Raw genomic sequence first — 27,721 nt, 5'->3', positions numbered from 1 at the left:
TTATGTTGAATGTTCGATTGATAAACAACTGATGCTGTTATGTTCCAGCTGTCTGCTTTGGAGCTACTGACTTCAACAGTGTTGATCTAACCTCGCTATTAAAGACATTTTAATACATTGAGTTTTTTTTTCAATTTTTCTCTTCTCTTGAAAGGCAGTGTGACCTTAGGGTTGCATTCCTAAGCTCTTGTACTTCACCAGGTTGTAGGCCATTCAGATCGCACTACTCAAGCAGGCTGGACAAGAGGGAGAGGTGGATGAGGATCATAGACAAGTCTGATTCTGATTCTGTCCTCACCTGATATCCATACATGAGTATTTCCCACCAGGAATCACTATCATGATCGGGGTATGTCCTGGCTGATTTCTACTTGTTACCTATGACTCTGGATTAGGTATAAGCAGACTGGGAATCGAACCTGATACATTCTGCTCTGTACAGTTCCACCATGCTTTCTTTAGTAACTGAATCATCATGAGAGTTAACCCTTTGATGAAATTACTTTGTTGCAGTTCCAAAGAAGGATGCCTTTCTTTCTCCTATGCCCCAAAAAACACTGTTCCATAATGTTCCCCGCATTGTGTTGCCATAGAGATATCTATTCCTGCTTCAGGCCAATCAGAATGGGCCAGATTCTGTACACCATTGTATTTTGTTAATATTGGTATTCTCATTATTCAGATGATTGCTGTCATTTCAAAGAAGTGAAGAATGAATTATATTTGGCGCAATCCCATTCTCTTTTCCTGTGACAGTTATATGTGGTGAATCTGTGTGACTTATTTGAAAGTAGCAAGTGAATTTCCAGCAACGGCTTCCTTTTCCCTGCATCAACACCTTGGAGTTCCCCCAAATATTTATCCTTGGCCTCTCCTCATCCACATCTACATGATGCCCCTCGGTCATGGTTTGGGGTCGGCTTTCACACCTAGTGAAGTTGGCACCTAGTTCTACCTCTCTACGAGCTCCCTCAACTGTCTCTATACTGTCAAATTGCTTGTCTAATATCAAATCTTGGATGAGACACAAATTTCTCCAAAATAGATCAGGAAGACTGAAGCCATTGTCTTTGGCCCCGGCACAAACTCTGCTTCCTTACTACTGATTTCATATCCTCCCTGACAAATCTCACTTGCTTTCCCTTTCAACTCTGGCTTGAGTTTCAGAAACCCATATCTCTCCATCACAGACCCTGCTTGCTTTCATCTTAAAAGTGTTGCCTGCCTCCACTGTCTTTAAATTGTCATATTGCTTGTCCGATGCCCAGTACTGGATGAACAGAAATTTCTTCCAACTAAAAATTGGGAAGACAGAGGCCATTGTCTTCAGTACCCACGACAAATTCCGTGACTTAGCCACGGACTCCATCCCTCCTCTTGGCAACTGTCTGAGGCTGAACCACACTCTACGCAACCTTGGTGTCTTGTTTGACCCCGACATGAGCTTTGAACCACATAATCAAGCCATCATGAAGACTACCTACTTCCACCTCGCTTGCCTCGGGCCTGCCTCAGCCCCACCTCAGCTCATCTGGTGAAACCATCATCCATGCCTTTGCTAACTCTGGCCTTGAGTATTCCAGTGCATTCCTAGTTGGCCTCCCATCTTCCACCCTCTAAACTTGAGGTCATCCAAAACTTTGCTGCCTGTGTCCTAACTCATACCAAGTCCCATTCACCCATCATCTGTGTGCTCACTGACCTATGCTGGCTCCCAGTTAAGAAACAACCTTGATTTTAAAATTCTTATTCTTATTTTTGAATCCCTCATGTCCTCATCCCTCCCTGTTTCTGTAACCTCCTCCCACCTTACAACCCTCAGATATCTGCACTCGTCTAATTCTGGTCTCTTGAGCATCTTTGATTTGAATTGCTCCACTATTGGCAGCCTTGCCTTCAGCTGCCTAAGCTCTAACATTCCCTCCATAAACCTCTTTGCCTATCTATCCTCTAATGCTGCTCCTTAAAAACCTACCTCTTTGACCAAGCTTTTGGTGTCATCATCTTTAATTTCCTTATGTGGCTTGGTGTTAAATTTTGTTTGATAAAGCTCCTGTGATGCTCCTTGGGATGCTTTACTAAGTTAAAGCCACTATATAAATACAAATTATCACCATTGCCAACCCTGTACCTTCACTGCTCAAATCATTGAGTTTTTTTGTCACCTCCAGACTTGACTACTTTGCTGCTCTCTTTGCTGGTCTCCCTTCATTCACCCTCCATAAACTCCAGTTTGTTCAAAGCTCTGCTGCATGTTTCCAATCCTACACACATTCCCACTCGCACAACACCCATTTCCTTGCTGATCTATATTAACACTCTGACCCCACCTCAGCAGCCAAATTTAAAATCTTAGCTATTGTCTTCAAATCCTTTCAGCGGTATTTGCTTAATGTATTGCTCTAACTCCTTTCGTATTACCGCCACCCCAAACACTCAATTTCTTTGAGTAGCTTGTGCATTCTCCTCACCACTGCCCCTGTGCTCCTCTGTTGTTGGCAGAGCTTTGATCTTTTTGGGTTCTAATCTCTCAAATTTATTCATTAAACCTCTCTTTTTGAAAACCTTATCAAAATCCATTTTTTAAATCAAAACTATGGCCTTCGTTGCACATTTTTCCCTTTTGGGCTTAGCATGCCTATCTGTGGCAGTTTTCTAGAAAATGTGATGTAGCTGACCAAATCAGTTCATTTGTGAACTAGAAGTTCAAAAGTAATAAACTGCAACAGTTTATTCTTAAAGTTGCATGGGGTAAGTAGGGAATTTAATATACAACAGTTTGTGATTACAAGGAAATAATTTCTTGGTTCTAAAAAGGAAAATCATGGACTCCATTTTTGAAGACTTGTGTTCTTTACCCCGCTTCTCCACCAAAATAATTTCATCACTGCATTTCCCAAACTGACTAAACCTGAATTTTGATTAGGAGCAGAAGATGCAGAGGTTAGACAGCATCTAAAGGCGAACATTTCAGGCATGACTCTTGTTACACTTTGGATCTGGTGAAACATTTTTTTTCTCTGATAGGTGCTGAACAGCCTATTGTGTAGTTCCAATATTTTTGTTTTGTATTTCAGATTTCCAGTTTTCAGGTTTATTTTTTTTCCCTCAAGTTTTAGTAGTTAGGCAGTTATGTTTTGGTTAATAATCACTTGATATTTGTCATTGAGCAGATGTCTGTGTACTTAGCTTTTGGATACCAAGGTTTTGTTCTCTTGAGCCAGAGATGATCATTGTGTTATAGGTTAGATAGAGGATGTACATAATTGACTATTGAAGAGGGCAGCAGCGGTTAATGTTGTATAATTTGGTATTTGTTCTAATAAGTTAACAGAGGATAAAATCACCGTCTCCAATAAATTTTAATGAAAAAGTTGATCAAATCTAGTTTATTGTGGTCCTATTTATTTTTCGCTATGTGAAAATAAATTACAGGAACAAGGTAAACTGTTTCCAAGTTACTGCTGTTAAAATGTCCTTTACTTTGGCCTTCCTTGTTTCATTCCTCAAATAACTCTGCCTTGGTAAGAAACACACTGTAGTTTTGGAACTTTGTTTTTAGTGTATCCACTTTTTATTCAAAGTTGTTTAAGTTGGTATTTCCATTTTTTTAAATAAGATAGTACTTTTATGGCAGTTGCAATAATATACAATTTCAGCTTAGTCATTATGTGGTTTTGATAAGCCCTTAGAAGCATAGAGGGGAGAAGAGGAGGTGACTTTCATTTTCTTCTTGTTAATAACCTCAATAAATTAAAATTACTTCTATATTTTAACCACATTTCATTGACTTATCTTTCCTGAAACAGAAGGTTAATTTTTTGTTTAAAAAGGGTGTGTTTAGAACCGTCTGGAAGAAGTTTTTAGTCCGTAGTTTATTGGTCCTTTCCATGTCGTTTATTTAAAAAAAAAATACACAAGTCATTTTAAGATACCACCTTTAAAATGGTTAGTGCCAGTATATAGTGCTAGATTTGATTGCTTCTCTGGCCTTCCCTGAAGCATATCAGAAAGAAGCCAGTCAGGATGCTGATTATTTGTGCCCAGATGCAATATTAGTTGCTAATGATCCAAGTGCACAGAACACTTGACGTGCATCATTATGCAATTTATACATGTCATGATCTATTCAAGGCATGTGTAGTTAGCTCTGGTCAGTCTTTCTGTTGTCTTTAACAGAACTTTTGTAGCTGGAGTCCATTTAGATGAGTAATTTCCTTGGACCGGTAAACTGGCTTCTCAAGAGGCAAGGCTGCATCTGAATCTGCAAGGTGTAAATTTTGGAAATTTGATATCCTAGATGATTGTAATCTTGACTACACCACAGTGTGGAGGCAAGACATGAACTCCATAAGTTTAAATGCCCATAGAATGCTAAATACAATGATAACTGGTAATAAATATTGTATTGCTATCTACGGAGAAAAGTCTGCCACCTATTACCTTAAGGATTTTAAAGGAACTCAACTGCCTTGTTTTAATGCTTCTCATTCATGAGCTGATTCAATATCAATTTCTCTGTTCATCCTTTTCTTGATTTCTATTTATATATTATTTCCTTAATATGTTTGTTTATCACTTTCTGCTTCGATTAAGTGTTTTGCCAAAAACTTTAACCTATTTTTTCTCTCTAGAGGCTGACTGACATCCTGTGAATTACCAGCATTTTCTGGTTTTGTTTCAGAGCATTTGTGGTTTTCATTTGTATTTGTTAATTCATTCTGATTCAAGAATATCAAATGATTGCTTTATGGAAACCCTATATATAAATTCAGACAATGAACTGGTGTATTGTTTGTTCAGGACACATTACACCCCAGATGGCTTTGCACATTAGGTCATACTTTGGATTATAGGAAGTGATGGTGGTTGCCCGAGGAAGCTGACTTTTGTGTAAGGCATGAGAAAACCATCTGATAAGACCTCAGTGTAACATTATCTGCATTTCTTATTTGTGACTTTGCAGGGTGATATTGCTTTAACTTCATAAGTGCCTAAGTGTCCAGATTCTGTTTGAAGATTGCATTTTTGAAGTGTTAAACTTGGGATGTTGTACCTATTTTTTTAAGTTTGCCTCATTTCCATTACAGTGCTATTTCCTTTAAAACAAAATATGATTCACTCTTTTCTCTCGCCTTTTGCAGAAGTGGGTGGAAGTTGGCTGAACATTGTTAGATTTGGTTTGCTTCAGTAATGTGAAAAAATTCTGATCTCTTGCTTGCTGCTCACTTTAACTGCCTTTTTGTCCTTTCATTCTGTGCTCAATCTCAAGTTAACTTACACTTACATTATCCATGACTTGACATTTTAAAAGACCTTGATCCTTTCTGATTCCTCTTTTCTACAGTGAAAACCAATTCATCTATTTCTTACTGTCCCAAGTCTTGGATTTATCATCAGTATTATTTTTCTCTCATACATCTCCATTACAAGTGTGTGCACTCTTGTTTTTTTATTTCTCTCTCTCTATCTTTCTGCTTCCTCTCCTCTTTTACTATTTTTTTCCACCTCTCCCTCAAATAGAAACAATGTTAACTAGTCTCTGGTTTCCAGATACATTTTTCAGGTTTATGAACATCCTGATAACATTTGCTGCACTGCAGATCTCAAGTACAGCTCCATGTGGATGGCCGTGTTAGAAATATTAAGCAGAGCTTCACTTAGTGCTGCAGGATTGAAGGATGTAACATCTAGTCCAGCTGTCCAATAGACACTTTTGGGTGATTTTCTGTTGGTAATTTTACTGCAAAGTTTGATGTCAAATTGAAACTGAATTTCTGCACGTAGTCTTATTTGGGTGGAATACAACATGGGTTTAAATAGCACTAAAGCTTTTCCGGTGGATTCAAAAAATGCCAATTGTTAAGTGAGAAGATCCAAATAATTTTAGCCGGGTGTGTATGTCCTTAATTGTGTTGTGTATGCACATGGAGTGGTAAGGCAAATTTCCAGAAAGACTAAACTGGCTGCATAATAAGTAACGCATAAGAGGAACAGCATTGTAACATTTTCTGTTGATGAGGTGGTCATCTTTCTGTTAAAGGAACAACAGGCTGAATGGAATGCAAGGAATGATTTAATGGGCTTATATTTCATTTAAAGAAATTACCTGTGTCAGGTGGGAAGCTTAATTTACAAATCTGTCTGATATTGGGTCTCTTGCATAAATTGCTGGACTTGGGACAGATTGGCTTTGTTCCCTTGTCATCTGTATCCACTTTCAATATCTGGACCTACTTTTACTTCTCAAAACAACATGTATCGGTGGGATAAAGGCAAATATGATTTAAATAATTTAATTGTGTTAAATGCGTCTGCTGGATGCATTTCATGGCTTTTGCTTGTAAAACCTATGTACATTGCCTCTGGCTGTGTACTGCTGACAGGTGCCTTATTCAACTGGGGTCTTTGATACGAGGCCATCAAAATTAGTGATATGCAAGAACTGTAAAACAATTGAAAATCTTGAACAATCATGCCTTGGCGATTTGATCCAAAGACATATCAGGTCACTCCTTGCCTCATCTCCTTAATAAAATAGCCATTATGCGTCTGTTCTTTGGAGCTCCCTGGCTGCCCCCCACTTTGCCTCTTAACTCCCTGCTTTCAAAAAGCTTCTCAAAATCCTATTCTACCCTACACCAATGGGAGGGAGGAGTGGCTTCACAATTTTAAAATTGTTTCGTCTCTAATTTTGGCATTTACCTCCATGCACCGTCCTTGAGCTGAGCAGATTCATAACTTGGATAGAATTGTTGTTTCCTCCATTGAAGGGCTAAGTGTTTGCCGCAGGATTTGTTCTCCCTGTTATGTTGGGATTCTTTTTTACTGAACATTTTTGGATTCCATATTTCAGACTACTCTCTTTAAGTGAACCCTGTGCCCCAGAGAAAGTGTTTTCACTTACACAGATATCAAATAAATAGTAGCGGTAATGCCATGTTTTACTGTAGTCAAATTTTGCTCATGTACTAGGCAATAAATTGTTCAGAGCTGCTGTGCTAAACAATAATGCAAGTGATCAGTGTTTCTTTTCCTTTTCCCGTTGTCAATATAAACCAGTGGGCTTGACTATGAAGATGATAGGCAGATTCCCTGATGTCAAAACATTTTTTAAAAATCTAATTAGAACAAAATAATTTTTTTTTTAAAAAACTGTCAATCAAACTTGGTATAAATCCTAAAAGATATTTGAATTGAATGATTTAGCCCCTCACTTAGGCATGAGTTTCAGATAAACTGAAAAATTTGAAATGGCACATCATTTTGTGAGTGAACCTATTTTTCAACTCTTTATGTACTGTGAATAGAGTTCAATTTTGTGCTAGATATTAGCCAAAACGTTTCAGTTTTCTCACCATCTCTAAATTTAACTTTATGCTTTTTCACAAACTTTGAAGGTGTTATGTATTTGGTCATTTTGGTTGAGTATAGTTTTTGTATTATTTCCTTTTCCGTTGCTCAGAAATGGTGAGAATTGAACACACATTTTTCCACCTGTAGCATATGTGACCATTCAGCGCAAGGAGAGGCTTACTTATTGCGTTGCTCTTGTCACATCCTGGAAGTGAGCTGCTAGTTTTTCTTTTTGAAAAGAGTTTTGGAAAATTGTGTTGGTTTTTTAACTTTATTGTACAGAGGATAAGATTCATCAAATTACAGTCGAGTTCTTGCACCGTTACAAAGTGTGAGAGCAAACGAATGAGTTATATATGAGGATAATGACTGCAAAGTATTGCTATATAAAGAAATTTGATAATGCATTGTCAGAGCATGATGGTATTTGCAAAATTGGGTTTAAATCCAGGACACATGAACAAGACCTCACATACTGCTTGTAAGCTAATTTAGTTCTTAAATCCTTTTGAACAGTGGAGAGAAAAGCAGTAGTCAGTAACTGAAATTAGATGGTTGTTGATGGCCATAGTGCTTTAATTTACAGTATTTTGTATGTTCGTTTACAGTATCTTGCAGATTGGTTTAAATTTTAGTTCAAATGGCTTGGCTGCCACCTACTGAGTAAGGTAACAACAGACCATCTTTGAAACATGCTACCAAAAACTGTCGGCACTGATATGTGCTCGTTTGTTGACTGTTTCTCGTACTTGGTTCTTTCTGCTGTTTTGTGTGTCTAGATTCTTTGCCTTCAAAGGTAGGATTAATTATTCCTTGTTTTTGAGTAATTCTACTATCTAATCTTTTTCCTTTTTTTCTCTCTTTTTCCTGACTCCCCAACCCCACCACCCAATCAAAAAAAATTCCTTTAGCTGCCTGGTAGAAGGAGATGCTAGAGAAGAAATCTTGCAGCCTCCAGAGCCCCAACCAGTGCCACCTATCCTCACTCCTTCTCCTCCGTCTGCATACCCAGCTGTTACTACTGTCTGGCAAGATAATGACCGATACCATCCCAAGCCAGTAGTGCACTCATTTACACCACCACCTCCCACAGATCTCAATGAAAACAACAACAAACCAATGGATACCGACAGACAGATTGAAAATTGTGCTTCGCACCCTGAACCTATTGAAAAAAAGCTGGAAAGAAAACTGAGTATTGAAATAAAGAAGATACCACTCCAAGAAGGACCCAAAAGCTTTGAGGTGTCCCCACCTGGTGCAAACAATCCCATTAACAGAGCACCATCAAGTAAAGTGAAGTCTACTTCAGCAATTGAGATTGAGCAAACATGTAAATCAGTGGAATTAAGCAGTGGACAGAATTCTGTAAATTCAAAGGTGGATGTTCTGCAGCACGTGGATGCTACTCAGGAAGGGAGAAGTTCTGATGTTGTCTTGAGACCAGTACAGTTGCCACTTAAAGAAAGAGCTCATGCCTTGTGGAACAAGGCAAGTTATGAATGTACACCAACTGCCTTTAGCAAGTCTTCCAGTGGTGATAAATTGTACAATACTCAATGCCATTCTTCTAAAGCAGCTGCTGTACCAGCAGAGCCATCATTGAAAGAGATTCCTGTGGTTCACAATTTGGCTATGGACACCAGTGACCATTGTGTAAGTGTGGCACCCCTCAGTTTTACTAATCCTCTCCACTCTGACTCTGAGCCGGAGGAGATGGATGTTGGGAAAGATGGACCTAAAAATGTTACCAGTATTTTAACGAGTGCCATTGTTACTGCCACCATGCAAAATGAAACCCCTTCAGCAAGAAAAATATCATCTATGTCTATTGCCCGAGAAAATCCACCCAGCACGTTAAATTTAGGAGCTGAAAAATGTAAGTGATATAAATGTTTACTTCACACTAACAAGTCCAGTACTGTTTTGGAGTGGGAGTCTTTGATAGACTCTTAAAAAAAATAAATAAATAAATAAACAAACTAACATTTTTTAAAACTATATAAAACATCACTTTGCATCTTGGTGTTATTTATATTTTGGACTTTATGGCTTCTGTACTGTATAATGGATAGATATGTAAAAGCTAAGCCTACCACTATCTTAAGTCTGCTCACAAGTGCTTCCCCATATTCGGTTTCAGATATAAAATATAATGTTGTATAGAAATTTAGTATCTTTATAGAGAATTGGACTATGAGCACTTGTCTGACATTTATTATAATGGAGTTTTAATTCTAAACTACGGTTAAGAGACTGTTTTACAATAACAATAGTTTTAATCATATAGGTTTAAAAACCAATGTAGAGATATCGTTAATATACAAGTTTAAACAAAATGCAATATTTTACACAAAAAATGACACTTTTGAAACGTTAATTACCTTGGCAAAGAAAAAAATGCCTGTTTTGTTTCAGCAGTATTTCACCATTTTGTGCCCATAACAACTGAAAACCACTTGAATTCCTACAAAAAAGCAGAACTTGTAAATGGTGCAGGGTGAGCACCTTTTATGTACTAGAGTGGTAGACTAGTTTTTCATCCAGGTTTGTTCATTTTAATGTAGGTAATTGACCTCCTGTCCCATTGCTTATGAAGTCTGGAGTATAGTTATATTTAGCTGTTAACCTAATCTGCCTTTTTAAAGCCACTGTTCAGGTGATTGCTTTGAGGAAGTGATGTAACCTAGGCTAGTGCTGAAGTTAATCACAGTTTGGTGAAAACGGTATATAGATTGCAGATGCTTGACATTTCTGACTGCAAGTCAGAAATAAAAACAATTCTTAAAGTGTGGTAATAACCACACTGAGTTCTGAAGAAGGGTCACTGACCCGAAACGTTAACTCTGCTTCTCTTTCCACAGATGCTGCCAGACTTGCTGAGTGGTTCCAGCATTTCTTGTTTTTATTTCAGATTTCCAGCATCCCGCAGTATTTTGCGTTTATCTTAAGTGTGGTATCTGGAATGTGAAGAAAACACTACAAACTTTTATATAGATTACCTAAGCAGTCATCTTTTTCTGTATACATTTTCTTCATGTATAAATTATGTTTATGACAATTCATTGTAAGAGGCACTGTTAGAGGAAATAAAAACCAAGTGCTGGAAATACTCAACAGGTCTGGCAGTTCATTCAGGTCCCAGATGCCCTGTTACCCTTGTTATGACATTATCAGCTCTCTGTTTCGGCAACTTGATGCACAAAACTGAGTTCTGATGAAAGGTCACAGACCTGAAACATTAACTCTGTTTCTCTCTCCACAGATGCTGTCAGACCTGCTGAGTATTTCCAGCACTTGGTTTTTATTTCAGATTTCCAGCATCTGCAGTATTTTGCTTTTATTATTGCACTGTTAGAGGAGTTCTGTCTCTTAGCCTGTGGGCCCCAATGTATGGCACTTAATTGCTGGCGTTTAGTTTAATTATTTTTCCCCTTTGTGTTTTTGTATGAAGATGCAAAGGAGGATAGCATATACTTAGTTGTTTTGATTAGTGATATTTATTTGGAGAGGCTTCAAAGAAGAATGACTGATATTCTGAGATGTGAAATTCTAAGGTTGTCGTGTTATATTTTTGTTATCCATGCTGTGCTATGCTGTGGATTTATTGCTTTGGTGAGGAAGTTGCAGTATAAATGTTGCTGTGTGATCATGTATTGAAGAAAAGGTAACCCACAAGAATAGTCATGCATTTAGTTTCCTTTTTTTTTATTCATTCATGGGATGTGGGTGTCGCTGGCCAGGCCAGCATTTATTGCCCATCCCTAATTGCCCTTGAGAAGGTGGTGGTGGGCTACCTTCTTGAACCGCTGCAGTTCATGTGGGGTAGGTACACCCACAGTGCTGTTAGGAAGGGAGTTCCAGGATTTTGACCCAGCGACAGTGAAGGAACGGCGATATAGTTCCAAGTCAGGATGGTGTGTGACTTGGAGGGGAACCTGCAGGTGATGGTGTTCCCATGCATTTGCTGCCCTTGTCTTTCGAGGTGGTATAGGTCACGGGTTTGGAAGGTGCTGTCTAAGGAGCCTTGGTGCATTGCTGCAGTGCATCTTGTAGATGGTACACACTGCTGCCACTGTGCGTCGGAGGTGGAGGGAGTGAATGTTTGTAGATGGGGTGCCAATCAAGCGGGCTGCTTTGTTCTGGACGGTGTTGAGCTTCTTGAGTGTTGTTGGAGCTGCACCCATCCAGGCAAGTGGAGAGTATTCCATCACACTCCTGACTTGTGCCTTGTAGACGGTGGACAGGCTTTGGGGAGTCAGGAGGTGAGTTACTCGCCTCAGTATTCCTAGCCTGTGACCTGCTCTTGTAGCCACGGTATTTATATGGCTACTCCAGTTCAGTTTCTGGTCAATGGTAACCCCTAGGATGTTGATAGTGGGGGATTCAGCGATGGTAATGCTGTTGAATGTCAAGGGGAGATGGTTAGATTCTCTCTTGTTGGAGATGGTCATTGCCTGGCACTTGTGTGGCGCGAATGTTACTTGCCACTTATCAGCCCAAGCCTGGATATTGTCCAGGTCTTGCTGCATTTCTGCATACTGACTGCTTCAGTATCTGAGGAGTCGCGAATGGTGCTGAACATTGTGCAATCATCAGCGAACATCCCCACTCCTAACCTGATGATTGAAGGAAAGTCATTGATGAAGCAGCTGAAGATGGTTAGGCCTAGGACACTACCCTGAGGAACTCCTGCAGTGATGTCCTGGAGCTGAGATGATTGACTTCCAACAACCGCAACCATCTTCCTTTGCGCTAGGTATGACTCCAGCTAGCGGAGGGTTTTCCCCCTGATTCCCATTGACCTTCGTTTTGCTAGGGCTCCTTGATGCCATACTCGGTCAAATGCTGCCTTGATGTCGAGAGCAGTCACTCTTACCTCACCTCTTGAATTCAGCTCTTTTGTCCATGTTTGAACCAAGGCTGTAATGAGTTGAGGAGCTGAGTGGCCCTGGTGGAATTCAAACTGAGCATCACTGAGCAGGTTATTGCTAAGCAAGCGTCACTTGATGGCACTGTTGATGACACCTTCCATCACTTTACTGATGATTGAGAGTAGGCTGATGATTCTTTGCAGCATCACTGCAGATATTGCAGTGCCTATCTTTTTAGGTTCCCTGTACTGTCATTCTATTTTCTACTAAGTGGAACTCCAATCAGGAATGTGATGGGATACTCAGCGCATGTCTAGATGTGTGCAGCCATCACAGCATTTGAAACTTGATGCCATCCAGGACTAAGCTGTTGATCAGTGCCCCTGCCAGTTCCTCCACCACTGATTGTGGCTCCAATACATGCTTCCTTTGATAGAGTTCACAACGCTAACTTGAAGAAGGACATCAGCAGAATCATCATGGGAATGCTGTCAGCTGCAAGTTCATCTGCGAGTCACACAGCATAGGGATTTGGACGTACACTGCTGTTTCTTTCTTACTGCTGTGCCAAAATCCTAGAATAACTTAAGATGATTGTGGGAGCACCATAGTTACGGTGACTGCAGAGGTTCAAGTAGAAATCCCATCATCACCCTCTCGAAACCACCATGGATGCGCAATTTTTAAAAAAGAACCGATTATATTATCCAATGACTCCCAGTTGATGAGAACACGAACAGGCTCATACTGATTATAAGTAGAATGAAAGTGAAATTCGAAGGAAGAAACTTCCTTCCCTCTATTTTTCCCCTGCCACACCCAACATAATAGATTAATAGAATAGGCTGCCTTCAAAAGCCATTGATAACTCTTCTGATTATAACCGTTGAAGTTGAATATATAGTTATGAATGGGATTAAAAATTGTAATAATCAGTACAGGAACTCTAAATGCTGTTTGGAGAGTGTGTGTACAATCTCTGTCATGTAACTGATCTTGGCTGAATATTGCGATTACAGTGTTAGCTGCCCAACTTGGAAACTCCCGAAAATGTTCTGTTATCCTTTGCAATCAGGACAAAATTGTTAACTAGGTGGAAACCTCCCAGATGAGCAATGGTTAAATTATATAGAAGTAGTACTTAAATTTTAATGCCTTGAGATCCAGATCTGTGCATAATTGAGAATGAGGTAGAAAGGCTCGGGGAAAGCCCACTCCTGCTCCTCGTTCGTATGTGTGTAAGATATTATACCAAACTCAATGGATGTGGCATTATAAAGTTGGACTTGACATTCATGTAATTCCACTGTATTATTTAGTGGAGATCTGTATGAGGTTAAAGATTACTCGCCCTGTTCACTCCAGGTATCCTAGGTCAAATGAAATGGATACCAGGCCATTGTGATATATTAAAACTTGAGGTTGTGTGAAATTGTGAAGATTTAAGGTTATCAGCAAAAGAAACAATGGTGTCCTGAGGAAAAGCTTTTTTATGCAGCAAATGTTAGGATGTGTATTGCAGTATCTGAGACTGGTGGAGGCAGATTCAATCGAGACCTTCAAAAGAGAACTGAATAATTATCTGAAGAGAAAATATTTGCAGGGCTATAGGGAAAAGGTAGGGGGAGTAGGTCTAGGTGAATTGCTCTTGCAGAGAGCTGGCACAGACACAGTGGGCCGAATGCCCGCTCTTTATGCTGTAACCATGCTATGATTCTATGACTGCCAAATCTCGTGATTCATCGCAGCTATGAGGGAGTTTTTGCTCTTTAAAGGATGTATAAGGGAGCTAAGGATATTTATACTGTCTGCTTCACTATTCAGCATTCAACTACAGTTGCACCAAACACACACATTCCATTGATGGTCAAGAAATGGTGATCAGTTCTTTAGCTTTATCTATCTTTCATCATAACATTGGAGAAAATTACTTTTTTGAAAAGAACTGTCCTTGCAAACAGATTTGGCCATATTCTGTCAAAATAACGCTGAAGCTAATGGCGCTTTCTGTTACTTATGTGTGAACGGTACAGAAACTTCAGATGAGAAGCCATTGCATGGTTAAAGGAGAATATGTAAAACTTGCTGTCGAGGTTTAGCTGCTCTGCTGTTAGAATTTTAGAATTTTTAGAACATTACAGTGCAGTACAGGCCCTTCGGCCCTCGATGTTGCGCCGACCTGTGAAACCATCTGACCTACACTATTCCATTTTCATCCATATGTCTATCCAATGACCACTTAAATGCCCTTAAAGTTGGCGAGTCTACTACTGCTGCAGGCAGGGCGTTCCATGCCCCTACTACTCTGAGTCAAGAAACTACCTCTGACATCTGTCTTATATCTATCACCCCTCAACTTAAAGCTATGTCCCCTCGTGTTTGCCATCACCATCCGAGGAAAAGGACTCTCACTATCCACCCTATCTAACCCTCTGATTATCTTATATGTCTCTATTAAGTCACCTCTTCTCCTCCTCCTCCTCTCCAATGAAAACAACCTCAAGTCCCTCAGCCTTTCCTCGTAAGACCTTCCCTCCATACCAGGCAACATCCTAGTAAATCTCCTCTGCACCCTTTCCAAAGCTTCCACATCCTTCCTATAATGCGGTGACCAGAACTGCACGCAATACTCCAGGTGCGGTCTCACCAGAGTTTTGTACAGCTGCAGCATGACCTCGTGGCTCCGAAACTCGATCCCCCTACTAATAAAAGCTAACACACCATATGCCTTCTTAACAGCCCTATTAACCTGGGTAGCAACCTTCAGGGATTTATGTACTTGGACACCAAGATCTCTCTGTTCATCTACACTACCAAGAATCTTCCCATTAGCCCAGTACTCTGCATTTGTGAAGCTTTGTGAAAACTGTATATCGCTGTCTGCCTCACCAGTGACATCCACTAAATGTTGCGATGCTGCTGTGTATGCGCAGTTGATTTGAACTAAACTAGTCACAGAAAATTGTCTTGTCATTTCAAGTATAAGCGCCCTTTTAACTATGTGAGAATTGTAAATTACTGCCCGTCAATCTGGCAATGAAAATTAACTATTGCAAATGTGGAGTCTCATTGCTTCAGGTATTATTTATTGAGTTTAAAGATGTCAAAATTTATTTTTTTTTAACTTTCTGCTCTCTCTTTCTGTACCCGGTTTTGCATTGAATTCACCCACTCCAGTTTACTCTTTGTTCTTGTGCTGTTTCTCAATCCATCAATTTGGTTAAGGATTTTCTTGTTCCTACAGGTCCCAGATGCCCTGTTTCCCTTATGACATTAGCAGCTCTCTGTTTCAACAAATTAGTGCGCAAAAATATTTTGACCTTTAGGTTGCAGAGGCAAGTCTAAATTACAGTAGACTTTGTTACAGTTCCTGCTGCAGCAAAACCTGGCCTGATGGCTTCAGCCTGACATACAATTGTCTCTTGAGGTAATGGGTATGATCAGAAAATGTAAAAATTCTGCTTTTTCCACAGCAGGTCTGGCTCATTTTTATTCCAATTTATCAAATTATTTTTAAATTTAAATGTTTTATTTCTGTTGTCGCCTATCTTGTGAAAAGAATACTTCTTAACAATTTATCCAGTGAATCCCTGCCATATGCCTTTTATATAGTAGTTGGAAAATGTATTTTTAATGGGAAGAGAACAGAGACGAGAGTGTTTCTTGTCATCTTTGAAAATAGTTACTGTTATAGAATAATCATCATGTGATTAACTAAGCTGTTTATATTTGGCTACAGTTTGACTTCGAAATGAAAATAACCTTCTCTTTTCTAAATCAACTAAATCCACAGGAACAATTCTTATTGTCCGATTTTGAGATGCCATCAACCGTGGAAACGTATTCATTTCAGACTGCAATTTTTTTTTAAACTTAATGGTAGGAATAGGGTTGTATCAGGTAGTCATTAGTATGTCACCACGTGATGATCTAACCATCTTTTCAGAATGGGGGCATTTGTGTTTGCTTAGTTTTGTTGCATCATACAAAAATCGTCCAATCAATGAAAATGTATGCAATCTTGCTGCTGATGCTTTTAGTTTTGTTTCTGTGATGAAAGCAATCTGGGATAATTACTGGAATAACTATTGCTCTGCAAGTATCATCTCACAAAAAAAATCCCTAATCAATTTCCTATTGAACCTTCTGTTAATTTAGTGTTGTCCAATACACTAGCCACAGGTGACTAAATTGGGAATCTGATCTGGCTAATTTCAATTTTGATTAGTAGATAAAATATGCAATAAGACGCTGTGATCTCAGTGCTGATATTTGCAGGGGTATGCACATGTACTTTAAACATTTTGTGTTTGTTGGTAAAATGGTAAGCCAAAAAACATTGTGTTTTTGATAAAAGCAAAATACTGCGGATGCTGGAAATCTGAAATAAAAACAAGAAATGCTGGAAATACTCAGCAGGTCTGGCAGCATCTGTGGAGAGAGAAGCAGAGTTAACGTTTCGGGTCAGTGAACCTTCTTCGGAACTGGCAAATGTTAGAAATGTCGACGGTTATAAGCAAGTAAAGCGGGGGTGGGGCAAGAGATAACAAAGGAGAAGGTGCAGATTGGACAAGGCCACAGATTAGCTGACCAGAAGGTCATGGAGCAAAGGCAAACAATATGTTAATGGTGTGTTGAAAGACAAAGCATTAGTACAGATAGGTGTTAACGGACTGAAGATTGAAAAGCAGCAAGTACAAACATGAAAAAAAACAGTGGGTAAACAAACTGAACAAACTAAGATGAAATAAAATAAACCTACAAAAAAAAATGTAAAAAATGTAAAAAAGAAAAAATACAAGTAAAATGGGAGGCCCGTCATGCTCTGAAATTATTGAACTCCATGTTCAGTCCGGCAGGCTGTATGTAGTGTGCCTAATTGGTAAATGAGATGCTGTTCCTCGAGCTTGCGTTGATGTTCACTGGAACACTGCAACAAGCCCAGGATAGAGATTTGAGCAGGGGGTGTGTTGAAATGGCAAGCAACCAGAAACTCTGGGTCCTGCTTGCGGACTGAGCGGAGGCGTTCCGCAAAGCGGTCACCCAGTCTGCGTTTGGTCTCCTCAATGTAGAGGAGACCACATTGTGAGCAGTGAATACAATATAATACATTGAAAGAAGTACAAGTGAATCGCTGCTTCACCTGAAAGGAGTGTTTGGGGCTTGCGATAGTGAGGAGAGAGGAGGTAAATGGGCAGGTATTACACCACCTGCGATTGCAAGGGAAGGTGCCATGGGAAGGGGACGAGGTGGTGGGGGTAATGGAGGAGTGGACCAGGGTGTCGCGGAGGGCACACTCCCTTCGGAATGCTGACTGGAAGGGAGGGGAAGATGCGTTTGGTAATGGCATCATGCTGGAGATGGTGGAGGATGATCCTTTGGATATGGAGGCTGATGGGGTGGAAAGTGAGGACAAGGTGGACCCTGTCACGGTTCTGGGAGGGAGGGGAAGGGGTGAGGGTAGAGATGCGAGAAATGGGCCGGACACGGTTGAGGCCCCTGTCAACACAGTGGGGGGGGGGGGGGGGGGGAATCCTCGGTTGAGGAACAAGGAAGACATATCAGAAGCGCTGTCATGGAAGTTAACATCATCAGAGCAGATGCGTCGGAGACAGAGAAACTGGGAGAATGGAATGGAGTCCTTACAGGAGGCAGAGTGTGGAGAAGTGTAGTCGAGGTAGCTGTGGGAGTCAGTGGGCTTATAATGAATATTAGTAGACAACCTATCCCCAGAGGTGGAGACAGAGAAGTCGAGGAAGGGAAGGGAAGTGTCGGAGATGGACCATGTAAAGGTGAGAGAAGGGTGGAAATTAGAAGCAAAGTTAATAAAGTTTTCCAGTTCGGGGTGGGAGCAGCAAACTGCACCGATAGTCATCAATGTAGCGGAAAAAGAGTTGGGGGAGGGGGCCTGAGTAGAACTGGAACAAAGAATGCTCGACATATCCCACAACAAGACAGACATAACTTGGACCCATCCGGGTACCCATAGCAACACCTTTTACTTGAAGGAAGTGAGTGGAGTTGAAGGAGAAGTTGTTCAATGTGAGAACACGTTCAGCCAGGCGGAGGAGGGTGGTGGTGGATGGGGACTGGTCCGGCCCCATCATCCTCCGCCATTTCCGCCACCTCCAGCGTGATGCCACTACCAAACTCATCTTCCCCTCCCTTCCCCTGTCAGCATTCCGAAGGGAGTGTTCCTTCCGCGACACCCTGGTCCACTCCTCCATTACCCCCACCACCTCGTCCCCTTCCCATGGCACCTTGCCCTGCAATCGCAGGAGGTGTAATACCTGCCCATTTACCTCCCCTCTCCTCACTATCCCAGGCCCTAAACACTCCTTTCAGGTGAAGCAACGATTTACTTGTATTACTTTCAATGTAGTATACTGTATTCGCTGCTCACAATGTGGTCTCCTCTACATTGGGGAGACCAAACACAGACTGGGTGACCGCTTTGTAGAATACCTCCGCTCAGTCCGCAAGCAGGACCCTGAGTTTCCGGTTGCTTGCCATTTCAACACTCCCCACTGCTCTCATGCTCACATCTCTATCCTGGGCTTGCTGCAGTGTTCCAGTGAACATCAACGCAAGCTCGAGGAACAGCATCTCATTGTCCGACTAGGCACACTACAGCCTGCCGGACTGAACATTGAGTTCAATAATTTCAGAGCATGACGGGCCCCCCATTTTATTTTTAGTTACTTTTTCATTTTTTACATTTTTTTGTATGTTTATTTTATTTCATAGTTTGTTCAGTTTGCTTACCCACTTTTTTTTTTCATGTTTGTACTTGCTGCTGTTCAATCTTCAGTCCGTTTACACCCTATCTGTACTAATGCTTTGTCTTTCAACACACCATTAACATATTGTTTGCCTTTGCTCCATGACCTTTTGGTCAGCTAATCTGTGGCCTTGTCCAGTCTGCAGCTTCTCCTTTGTTATCTCTTGCCCCACCCCCGCTTTACTTGCTTATAACCTTTGACATTTCTAATATTTGCCAGTTCCGAAGAAGGGTCACTGACCTGAAACGTTAACTCTGCTTCTCTCTCCACAGATGCTGCCAGACCTGCTGAGTATTTCCAGCATTTCTTGTTTTTATTTGTGTTTTTGATAGTTGTGCTTTACTTCCTTGGTTACTGATTATTTGCTAAAATTATGTAACATGGGTGAAAGTTAGTAACATTGTATGGCAATGGGATCTGTCATAGTGGTTAGCTTGACCAATCAGAATAATTACTTTAAGGCCAACTGAAGAAAGTAAGCCCAGTCAATAACGAGTAGTGACAGCAGAGCATGTCATGGCAAAGGGTGGGCAGTGTCCAGCTGTATTCTCCGTATAGGGCTGGATCAGGCAGACCTCATGCAAGTCAGCGTTCTGGGGAATCTAACTGATGGAGGTGAAGTACTGATTGCAACCAGTTGCTGGACAAAAAGTTAGAAGCTGCTCCAGAATGTGCTGTGTCTGATAATTTCATACCAGAATTCTAAACTTTGGTGAAAGAGGAACGCTGCAAAGTTTTGCACTGAATCATGGTTAATATTTGAGTAAATATACACATGATGTGCATTGTCTTGTATAGTGTATAAGCATTTTCTGCTAAAATTAGTGCATGTGGCTAAAACATTGTTGTAGTAACTGCGCCTGTGTCTATTCCGTGATTTCTGTTAGACAACGCTGAGTTAATATTTTGGACACAGTTAAATATCCCTTTGATATCAACTATACTCGATTTAATATGTCTATTTACAAAATTGCCATATTCATTTTGTAAATTGTGTCACACTATGATGCCACATTTTGTTCTCTTCCACACTTGCAAGTTGGAAAATGTGTGTTGAAACACGAGCAATGTCTTGAATTTAAAATTCTCATCTTTGTTTTCAAATCCCTCCAAGGCCTTGCCAAGATATCTGCGCAATTCTGGCTTTTTGTGCTTTCCCGATTTTAATCGTTCCACCATTGCCTTCAGTTGCCTAGGCCCCAAGCTCTGGAATACCCTCCCTACACCTGTCCACCTCTCCTCCTTGCTTTCCTCCTTTTAAGACACTCTTTAAAAACCTACCTCTTCGACCAAGCTTTTGGTCATCTGACCTAATATCTCCTTTTGTGGCTCGGTGTCTTATTTTGTTTTATAATGCTCCTGTGAAGCACCTTGTTGGAGGGGTGGTATTATGTTTAAGGTGCTATATAAATATAAGTTTATAAGTTGTTTTTAAAATGAAGCCATGTGTACAACTCTGAACTTTGTGCAAGAGTCGCAGTTCCTGTATTAAGTGCGGTAGTAAATGCAGAAATAAGTTTCATCTGTAGTATGTAGGATTATCTGCTGTTTTCAAGATAGCATATTCGACACAATATGCTTTAAATACCTGATGAAAACACACAATACTAGGCTGCAGCAGGGGAACCTGAACAATGATAACAGATTCAAAAATCAAAATTTTATATTTAAAAGGTTCTGGGAACAAAGAAGACAGTCCACCCCCTTTGCCAGAAAGAACTCCTGAATCTTTTGTTGTGGCTAATGAATCCGGTAAGATTTCTCAGTTCCTTTTTTAATTGTTACAGGATTGCTGAAATAATTTGTTCGAGGCATGTGGACACTGGTGGATTATACTTGTTTCATGGGCCCATCATTTGATAGGATAATTTTCCTCCTTCCTAAGTACTGCAAATGGTAAGAGGAGTGGAATTATCTCACTTGGTGAATTGGTTGATGTGAATTGTTTAGGTTGACCCAAGTCATTAAAAAAAAAGAAGCAATCAGTCAACTCTAATTTAAAATTTGAATTTTCAGGAATTAATTCTATTTTGTCTGGGACCTACATAAAATCTTTCCCACAAGCCCAACTGTCTAATCTACTAAGCAAAATTTAAATCTCAGGATTGATATGTAGCCTGATACTTGGCACTGGGTGACAAAGAATTTTAATGCTGGCACCTGTTGATTGGTAGTGCTATACATCTGTTACTGGGCGGTGATGTGTAGCAACTAAGTAGGCAACACGATTCAATGCACAATGTCAGCTAGTGGCAAGAATGCAATACTTCAACACTATATAATGGTATATATTTACATTTATTACAATGACACCCAGTGGCAATAATTTGGAATTGAGTAGTGCAATAATATTTACTAAAGCCAAAAATATTTACTGCCATAAACAGAAAATTCTGGGAAACACTCAGGTCAGGCAGCATCTATGGAGAGAGAAACTAAGTTAACGTTTAGAGTCAATGATCTGGACTGATGAAATCCTTTTTTTGCAGGGGGTCACATTTCCAAACAGTTAATTGCCAGCCATAAATCATGCAGTGCCTCAGCAGATTGGAGTAACAAGCCATTTGTTTTCTTCTCTTCATCTCTGGGAGTGTTTGGCCTTTATTGGGGTTCTTTTCATAATTGCATAGACAAAATTTGCTGTAGTTTATAGATGCTGAATTGTGGGTATAAACCTGTGACCTGTTGTTCTGACACAGCATGTTGGTTCTTTCTCTCCCCCCCAAGGACCTATACTTGTCCAAATCTTCATCTGCATGCTGCACCTTAGTGACATCCTCTTCAGACATGGGATCAACTTTTACCTGTATGCTGAGGACAACTAGCTCTACCTCTGTACCACCTCTTCAGACTCCTACATATTGTCTGTGTTGCCAGACTGCTTGTCTGACATCTAGTCCAGTTCCTCCAGCTAATCATGGGGGAGACTCAAACTATTTTTGTTATCCTTTGCCACCAATTTTATTTCCTTCCAGCTATCTCTGCTGGTTGAACCAGACTATTTACAATTTCAGCATCCTGTTTGACCTTGATGAGCTTCCATCTCCAAATCCTCTCCATCACAAAGAAGGACTGCTTCCACCTCCCACCTCAGCCCATCAGCTACTGAAACCCTCGTCCATGCCTTTGTCACCTCCAATTTTGACTACTCCAGTGCTGCTATGGTCAGATTCTTAGCCTCCATCCTCTAAACTTCAGCTCATTCAAACTGCTGCCCATACGGTATCCTGTACCAAGTCCTCCTCTCTCATTGTCCCCCACTCCTCATCCTCGTTGACATTGGCTCCTGGTCTCCAATTTAACACTCATCTTCTTGTTCAAATTCCTTCATAGCTTCACCCTTCCCTGTATCTGTAATCTACTCCAGCTCCTCCACTTCCCCTGCACTCTGTTCCTTTGACTTTTGTGCATCCTCCACACCCCACCATTGGCTGTGCTTTTAGCTTCCTGGGCTCCCAGCTCTAATACTCTCTTTTTAAATCCCTCCACTTCTCTTAAGACTTTCAAGACCCTCCTGGATATCTCCTCCTTTAGACTGGTATCCATTTCTGTGATTATACTTTTGTAAAGCACCTGAAGATGGTTTCCTACATTAAAGATGCTATTTAAATGCAAAATTGTTGTATTGATATTTTAATCAGAATAAATAATAAACCTGTTATTTGGTCAGAGTGCAGAATTATAATAAATGTAACCAAAACAGATATCTTGTATTATTGCCTTTCATAATGCCCAGAAAAAACATATTAAGTTTATGAAGAAGAAAATGTTCTTTGTAAAATGTTTTAAAGACTACATTAATAATCAAGTGAATAAAGTGGGGAGGCGGTGGTGTAGTGGTATTGTCACTGGACTAGTAACCCAGAGACCCAGGGTATTGCTCTGGGTGCATGGGTTCAAATCCCACCACAGCAGAAGGTGGAATTTGAATTCAATTAATAAATTTGGAATTAAAAGCTAGTCTAATGATAGCCATGAAACCGTTGTTGTGAAAACCCATTTGGTTCACTAATGTCCTTTTAGGGAAAGAAATCTGCTGTCCTTACCTGCTCTGGCCTACATGTGACTCCAGACCCACAGCAATGTGGTTGACTCTTACATGCCCTCTGAAATGGCCTAGCAAGCCACTCAGTTGTATATAACTGCTACAAAGTTAATAAAAAGGAATGAAACCGGACGGTTTCACCTGGCATTGACCTAGGCATCAGAAACGATAACGGCAAACCCAGCCCTGTCGACCCTGCAAAGTTCTCCTTACTAACATCTGGGGTCTTGTGCCAAAGTTGGGAGAGCTGTCCCACAGACCAGTTGAGCAACAGCCTGACATAGTCATACTCACGGAATCATACCTTATAGACATGTCCCAGACACTGCCATCATCATCCCCGGGTATGTCCTGTCCCACCGGCAGGACAGTCCCACCAGAGGTGGTGGCACAGTGGTATACAGTAGGGAGGGAGTTGCCCCGGGAGTCCTCAAAATCGACTCTGGACCCCATGAAGTCTCATGGCATCAGATCAAACATCAAGGAAACCTCCTGCTGATTACCACCTACCGCCCTCCCTCAGCTGATGACTCAGTACTCCTCCATATTGAACAGCACTTTGAGGAAGCACTGAGGGTGGCGAGGGTACAAAATGTATTCTGGGTGGAGGACTTCAGTGTCCATCACCAAGATGGCTCGGTAGCACCACTACTGACCGAGCTGGCCGAGTCCTAAAGGACATATCTGCTAGACTGGGTATGCTGCAGGTGGTGAGGGGAAAACATGCTTGACCTCATCCTCACCAATCTGCCTGCCGCAGATGCATCTGTCCATGACTATTGGTAGGAGTGACCACCGCACAGTCCTTGTGGAGACCATTACCATCAAGCCAGAAGACCAACCCTGGTTCAATGAAGAGTGCAGGAGGGCATGCCGGGAGCATCACTAGGCATACCTCAAAATGAGGTGTCAACCTGCTTAAGCTACAACACAGGACTATCTGCGTGCCAAACTGCATAAGCAGCATGCGATAGACAGAGCTAAGCGATCCCATAACCAACGGATCAGATCTAAGCTCTGCAGTCCTGCCACATCCAGCTGTGAATGGTGGTGGACAATTAAACAACTAACTGGAGGAGGTGGCTCCACAAATATCCCTATCCTCAATGATGGGGGAGCCCAGGACATCAGTGCGAAAGATCAGGCTGAAGCATTTGCAACCATCTTCAGCCAGAAGTGCCGAAGTGATCCATCTCTGCCTCCTCCTGAAGTCCCCAGCATCACAGATGCCAGACTTCAGCCAATTCGATTCATTCCACGTGATATCAACAAACAACTGAAGGCACTGGATACTGCAAAAGCTATGGGCCCTGACAATATTCCGGCAATAGTACTGAATACCTGTGCTCCAGAACTTGCCACGCCCCTAGCCAAGCTGTTCCAGTACAGCTACAACACTGGCATCTACCCAGCAATGTGGAAAATTGCCCAGGTATGTTCTGTGCACAAAAAGCAAGACAAGTCCAACCCAGCCAATTACTGCCCCATCAGCCTACTCTCAATTATCAGTAAAATGATGGAAGGTGTCATCAACAGTGCCATCAAGCAGCACTTGTTTAGCAATTATCTGCTCAGTGATGCTCAGTTTGGGTTCCGCCAGGGCCACTCCTCAGCTCCTGACCTCATTACAGCCTTGGTTCAAACGTAGACAAAAGAGCTGAACTCTAGGTGAGGTGTGAGTGACTGCCCTTGACATCAAGGCAGCATTTGACCGAGTATGGCATCAAGGAGCTTTAGCAAAACTCAGGTCAATGGGAATCGGGGAAAACTTTCTGCTGGCTGGAGTCATACCTAGCGCAAAGGAAGATGGCTGTGGTTGTTGGAGGTCAATCATTTGAGCTCCAGGACATCACTGCAGGAGTTCCTCAGGGTAGTGTCCTAGGCCCAACCATCTTCAGCTGCTTCATCAATGACCTTCCTTCAATCATAAGGTCAGAAGTGGGGATGTTCGCTGATTGTGCAATGTTCAGCACCATTCATGACTCCTCAGATACTGAAGCAGTCCGTGTAGAAATGCAGCAAGACCTGGACAATATCCAGGCTTGGGCTGATGTGTGGCATAAATGTTACTTGCCACTTAAGTGCCAGGCAATGACGATCTCCAACAAGAGAGAATCTAACCATCTCCCCTTGACATTCAACGGCATTACCATCGCTGAATCCCCCACTATCAACATCCTAGGGGTTACCATTGACCAGAAACTGAACTGGAGTAGCCATATAAATACCGTGGCTACAAGAGCAGGTCAGAGGCTAGGAATCCTGAGGCGAGTAACTCGCCTCCTGACTCCCCAAAGCCTGTCCACCATCTACAAGGCACAAGCCAGGAGTGTGATGGAATACTGTCCACTTGCCTGGAAGGGTGCAGCTCCAACAACACTCAAGAAGCTCGACACCATCCAGGACAAAGCAGCCCGCTTGATTGGCACCCCATCTACAAACATTCACTCCCTCCACCACCAACGCACAGTGGCAGCAGTGTGTACCATCTACAAGATGCACTGCAGCAATGCACCAAGGCTCCTTAGACAGCACCTTCCAAACCCGCGACCTCTGCCGACTAGAAGGACAAGGGCAGCAAATGTGTGGGAACACCACCACCAGCAAGTTCCCCTCCAAGTCTCTCACCATCCTGACTTGGAACTATATCGCCGTTCCTTCACTGTCACTGGGTCAAAATCCTGGAACTCCCTTCCTAACAGCACTGTGGGTATACCTACCCCAAATGGACTGCAGCGGTTCAAGAAGGCAGCTCACCACCACCACCTGAAGGGCAATTAGGGATGGGCAATAAATGCTGGCCTGGCCAGCGACGCCACATCCCATGAATGAATTTAAAAAAACAATAAAGTGGAATATTGCTTGTTTCAAGAATTTGGTGGCAGTAACAAGCTGCTGCTTGATTTTGCTCCCTGCCCAGCTGTCTTATCCATGTGTTATTCCCCCAATTTTCTTCAAGTTTGTATATTCCCTCAGTTTATGTCTAGATCACTTATGCACACAGTAAATAAGAGGAACCCTGTGAAACACCACTAATCACATCTTGCCAGTTTGAGACATCTATTTTTACTCCAGACCCTTTGTGTTCTGTCCTTGAACTATCTGTTTGTTATTATATTCCCCTTAATCATATGTACCATTATCTTTGCCATAAGTCTCTTATCAAATGCTCTTTGAAATTCCATGTGAATCATATTCTTTGTGATTTTGTTTTCAAAGAACTGTGATTTATTTAAATGTAACCTGCCCTTTAAAAACCTATGCTGGACTAACTGTATCTGATTACTTTATGTTTCATTAATGATGTGAGCTTGACTGTCGATAGTGTCATGTCCTCTGAGTGAGAAGCTTATGGGTTCAATCACATAATCTAGGCTGACAGTTCAGTGCAGTATTGAGGAAGTGCTGTAATTGGGATGCCATTTTTAGATGAAATGATAAACTGAAGCCTCACCTGCCTGTCCATAGCACTATTCAAAGAGAAGTGAGTTCTTTTGGTATCCTGGATAGCATTCTTCACAGTACCAACACTACCAAAAACAGATTGATAATTATTCATTTGCTGCTTGTGGGATCTTAATAGTTTGGCTGCCACATTTGCCTACTTAGTAGTAACTACACTTAAAATGTAATCAATTCATTGTCAAGTGCTTTGAGATATCCTGAGAATGTGATGAGGTGCTGCACAAAAGTAAGTTTTTCTTTCTACAAGCTCTGTAATTTTAATCCCAATTATAACCTATAGTAGTTTACCAACCGATTTGAGAATAACTGAATTGTAAGTTCCTGGCTTACGTCTGTTCTTGAGGATTGATATCACATTTGCCACCCTCCAGTACTTGGGTATAATTTTCCTATCGACAGAAGTTTGTAAAATTATTGTTACAGCCGCCACTGTTTATTCCCTAGCTTCCCTCAGGATCCTCCGATGGAAACCATGAGGTCCTGGTAACTTTTCTTGTACCATTTCTATTTTTGAAAAATATCCTCCATTAACAGTTCTACATCCACCTTTAGCTGGTTCTACAATTCCAATATACACCACCACTGTGGAAACTAAGGCAAAATATTTATTCATTGTATCTGCCATCCTTCATTCTCGCGAGAAGCTTGCTTCATTCAGCTGTTGATGCCCTTACCCGAACTATCCTTGTATTTATGTGCCTATTTGAAAGCTATTTTATGGTCCTATATATTTACTCTGTTGCTCAATTTCTCTCCTATTTTATCTTGGTCTTTTTAATCCTTTTTGCAGCTTTCCTGGAGTTTCCTTGTTTTTAGGTTGCATACTTGCTTTATTTCATTGCTGCAAAATGGTCAAGTAGTCCTCCTTGTTGGAATAGCAACACATTTGAGGAAAATAGTCTTGAATACACTGCAAAAAAATTTTAGCACATTTTCCCTAGTTGATTTTTGCATAAATTTTTTTCCCAATTTAAATTTTGTTGATATGTACTTAACTTAACCTCACTGCAGGATCAATGCTTGTGATGTAATTACCACACATCAATGATTCATAATTGATTATCTCAAATTTATAATTGTATTATGCAGTTTCTGCTAGTGGTCATTATTTGTAGTACATATTACTGCAGCATCCAGAATTTGTAATCAAATCGATTCTAATTGTTAAGATATTAAAAGTCGTAAAGTGAATGATTTGA

The 27,721-nt window shown here is 41.0% G+C and overlaps 1 protein-coding gene across 4 annotated transcripts in view; it reads left to right on the top strand.

Moving 5' to 3' along the window:
• Nucleotides 1-27,721, top strand: part of LOC137384777 (tyrosine-protein phosphatase non-receptor type 12-like) — a 169,150-nt gene that overhangs the window by 124,707 nt on the left and 16,722 nt on the right. For all 4 annotated transcript variants that reach the window (XM_068059233.1, XM_068059232.1, XM_068059234.1 and 1 more), the window contains 2 exons: nt 8,268-9,235; nt 20,687-20,764. In XM_068059233.1, the coding sequence (XP_067915334.1) occupies nt 8,268-9,235; nt 20,687-20,764 (1,046 nt within the window). The remainder of the gene's footprint in view (nt 1-8,267; nt 9,236-20,686; nt 20,765-27,721) is intronic.

Source organism: Heterodontus francisci, chromosome 27 (genome assembly GCF_036365525.1).
Source record: "Heterodontus francisci isolate sHetFra1 chromosome 27, sHetFra1.hap1, whole genome shotgun sequence".
NCBI lineage: Eukaryota > Metazoa > Chordata > Chondrichthyes > Heterodontiformes > Heterodontidae > Heterodontus > Heterodontus francisci.
Note: the sequence above shows the minus strand (reverse complement) of the source record. Positions and strands in the feature narration are given on the sequence as shown.